A 3,887-nucleotide genomic window follows, 5' to 3' on the forward strand; every position below is an offset into this window, starting at 1 on the left:
GAGTTAGATATTGTTAACATATAATTATAGAAGTCTTTTTTTTTTTGGCAGTCCAGAAGAGAAAAAAGTATATTAACATAAAGAGAGAGATTACAAGGTAAAGGAAAGGAAAAAGTCTATCCTTTATACAAGGATAAAAACTCGCTAAACCCAAATAATTATAAAAGTCTTTTGATCCAATAATTGTAATTCTTAGAATGATATTTTTTATTAGGAAGATTTATGTAACCACTTCATTGGGGGGATCATCTAGATATTGTATCTTGGCATATTATGACTCTATTTTCTTATGTAACATTTTGAAGTACACTCATTTGTAGAGTGGATTTTTTGTTAATGTATAAATGTCTTTTGTTACATACATACGTATAGACATACATATGTATAAAATGGGTGAGAGATCGAGGTGGCATGTATATGTATATGTATATATATAATCTCTCTCTCTCTCTCTCTCTCTCAACCCTAAACCCCCTCCCCCCCTCCCCATCTGTAATTGGGTTTTCACCTTCTCTGCATTAAGTGAAACACAAATGGCATACAAAGATGGAAAGCCCATATGCCTAAAATTGAAAATTGACAGTCTATACATCCAACCTTGAGACCCAATGGAGCGGGTCTCTAACCCGTTGTAAATGGGTCATGCTACTCGTAGTATAAAATGGGTGAGAGATCGAGGAGGCCAAATGTGATATGTAAGGATTATAAGGGTGGATGTGGCATTAGGAGTATTGTATATTGTGTGCTTAGGACCCAAGCTTTAGGTAGAAGGACATGTTCATGTGCCACCCTTCCAAGTAAGAGGACCCATAGGTGTCTCCATGTGCCACCCCTCCACCTAGGGGGTCCCTTGTAAGCATTAAGTGAGATATGGCCACGGTCAATGGGATATATAGTATAAAATGGGTGAGAGGTAGAGGTGGTAATGAACCTTAGACCATCCACTTCATGTGAGGTAGAGTGGTTCTGTATAGTCCATGAGATAATATTTCAATAAGGGGAAGAGTAGGATGAGGTGGCAAGCATCTTTTAGCCCTTTATAACTTGTCCTCGTAGATGGTTGTGCATATTATAATATTGAGAAGAAGCCATGGGGCATCTATGAGCAGGTTTGATTTTTTAGGTAAAATATTGTCTCATGCTATTGAGAGTGCCCATCCACCTTGCTCACATGGGAGATGCCTTCACACTCACACTATGCATGTGGGAGTATGCATTCACCCTCCTCTAGGTTATAAAAAGAAGGGGCTATTGCTTGATGTGATACCCACTTTCTTGTATAGCCACCATGCTCAAGATTTAGCCACATTTCCATTGCTTCTTCGTCCATGATGTTTATGCCATTCTCCCTCTCCTCTTCCTCCTTCATTGCAAATGTTCTCTCTCCTTCTCTCTCATGATGTCTATGTTGTTTTTCCTCCACATCTTCCATCATTTCTGTTATCTTTGGCCCTTGATGTTTATAGTATCCCCCTACCTCCTCTCTCTCAAAGGTTGCGAAGCATGATTATGTGTTGCGTTGGTCGTCTTCTGGTGGTTTTGAAACCCCACTACACTGGAAAGGAGGGTGGTGGCGAAGGGAAGGTGCGCAAGAAGCAAATCGTTGCTGGTGACAGCCATGAATCGCACTAAGTTCCCTAAAGATCCTCAAAAATAGAAGACCACACAAAGCGCCAAATTTCTCTTTTGTGAAATTGCAAATGGTAACGAAGACCTACAAATCCGATTACTGACTATTATCATCATTAACATGGTTAAGGATCATAAAACGGATCACCGACATCGTTAACAGGAGCAGTAGGTCGTGACCGTCTACTGCACCATTGCCTTCAGCTTCATCTTCGTGTTCATCTTGTACTGCGGATGGTTGATCTCGCTCTATCCCCGCAGTTTGATCTTGAGGTGTTTGGACTGCAGATGCTTGCTTCCTGCCCGTAGATTGGGCTTGATGTTCTTGTACTCCACATGTTTGTGCGCTTTCCGTATTCGTTCCGGCCTGTCCCTCCGTCCCTAATTCGAAATCAATAGCTCCGCTTACTAGGTCCATGGCCGCCCCAGGTGCTCCTCCCACCTTCCCGGCTGTTGCAATATGATCTACAATTCCTGCTTGCTGAGGGACGGCAGGCTTCGTGGACGCGTGTACATCCTTGGATGACGTCGTTTTCGCTTCCCCTTTCTTGAGGCACGCACCGATGGTCAGCTCCGCATTCCCGTTCCCATGGTTCATGGCACCCTCTATCGGATACGTCTTCTCCGAACCTTCATCCTCTGCAAATGCCTCCACCGGGATTTCCACTGTTCCTATCAGTTTGCTGCCTTTTGTCAGAGACATGCTGTAGACGGAAAATTTTAGCTTTGCATCGGGCAATTGATCAGGCTGGAATGGAATGGTGAAGGAAGTTTCCCAGCTTGGATTTGCACCACCAGTTTCGTCCACCAGGGTCTGCAATGCGTGGGAGAAAGGACCCTCAACTTTGACAAACGCCTTCGTTTGAAGCCACCCCAACTTGAGCCCCCGCACTGGTGGCAGCTGGGCAGCGGAGATCTTGTAAACTTCGAGCTGCTTTTGCTGAGACGAGGCCATGTGACCCTGCAAAAGCAAACGGAGATGGAGGGCAATATTGCTGCGAAACAAAGATGAACAAACAAAGCTAAAGAGAAGAAGAACAATCGAAGATTCGAAAGAAGACGAGCTGCAATATATTCTTGTAACTAACCTACAGCTTCTTCGTTGAAGGTGCTTGGAAGCTGTCGGGAACACGAATTGGCTTCGACAAATTGAGAACCTTCGGCGATGCAGGTGAGTTCGTTGACTAGTCAATCATGCAGATATAAGCCTTGAGGAGGGGCCTGGTCCTAATATGCAAGTATTTGGGAACTCGAATGTTTGGAATAGTGCCTAGTCCTAATAAGATGACGGTGGACCACGCTTCTTGGAATAGATTGTGAGGTAGTGCCTAGTCTTAATAAGATGGTGGACCAAGCTTCTTAGAACGGACAAGCTCAAATTCCAAACTAGAATTGTGGAAGGCAACCTTTTTGTTGTCACGCACATATATACTAGCTCGAAATTGAACTTGAGTCTTGGCATTTTATCAAATTTTTAAAGGAAAAAAACGAATGAGTAAAAATATGGACATCAGACACAACAAAGGATTTGTTAAGACTCGATCTTTCTTGCAAATGTTAGGAGTGGTGATTTATTACTGACTTGGTGATGTCCATATTTTTTAAGTTGAAGCCCAACAAATACATGAATTAGGTGATGCTCACAAGAGCTCGTAAACTGATCCGCGTTGCAATCTATACAATACTATCACCTGGACTACAAACATATGGTATTGACATCCTTCAACGTTGCATCAAACTTGGATTTCTTTGCTCCCTTGTATCGAGAACATGCATCAAAAGAGAGAAATGCTATAAGAATTCAGATTGAAAACAATGAATTTTGAATGGATGAGCAATTAAAAATTTTTATATGATATATTTTAATATAATTATTATAATCACACTGTGGGGGTGGGGAGGGAGCACACTTCCTTCCCCAAAGAGTTATAATCCAAGGGAATGGGCCCTTCCTAATTACCATTACCTAAATGTCAATAATCGTAATCCTAATCGAATGTCGATAAAACATAATGAGTGGCACGAAATTCAAATCCATGTTGTCTTTTGGTGATTTCTTTGATCTTAGAGACGGAGAAAAGGCCACATTGTTGCCGGTCATTAAGCTTAGGGAGCATACACTCCAGATGATAGTAGACGCTATAAACCATGGCTTCTCCTTACATCGCAATTAGAACAATGCCAAGCAAGTCAATGTCAAATCCTGGACATAAGTCTTCAATAAATGAGATCCCATAATTATACTTTGCCTAGTCGAT

General features: G+C 42.1%; 1 protein-coding gene across 1 annotated transcript; it reads right to left on the minus strand.

Moving 5' to 3' along the window:
• Positions 1 to 1,688: 1,688 nt before the first annotated feature.
• LOC147898583 (uncharacterized) lies at positions 1,689 to 2,817 on the minus strand. The gene is made up of 2 exons (XM_087379894.1): positions 2,718 to 2,817; positions 1,689 to 2,590 (listed from the first exon to the last, which is right to left on the minus strand). Exon 2 carries the CDS (start codon positions 2,582 to 2,584, stop codon positions 1,727 to 1,729), a length of 858 nt encoding a protein of 285 aa, XP_087236020.1. The 5' UTR covers positions 2,585 to 2,590; positions 2,718 to 2,817; the 3' UTR covers positions 1,689 to 1,726.
• Positions 2,818 to 3,887: the final 1,070 nt, after the last annotated feature.

The sequence above is a fragment of the Dipteris shenzhenensis genome, chromosome 9, assembly GCF_047967505.1.
Source record: "Dipteris shenzhenensis isolate YYH24624 ecotype China chromosome 9, Dip_SZ_1.0, whole genome shotgun sequence".
NCBI lineage: Eukaryota > Viridiplantae > Streptophyta > Polypodiopsida > Gleicheniales > Dipteridaceae > Dipteris > Dipteris shenzhenensis.

Bases quoted from the DNA above. Each gene is read 5' to 3' on its own strand.
- LOC147898583 (XM_087379894.1), bottom strand. From the start codon at position 2,584: ATGGCCTCGTCTCAGCAAAAGCAGCTCGAAGTTTACAAGATCTCCGCT.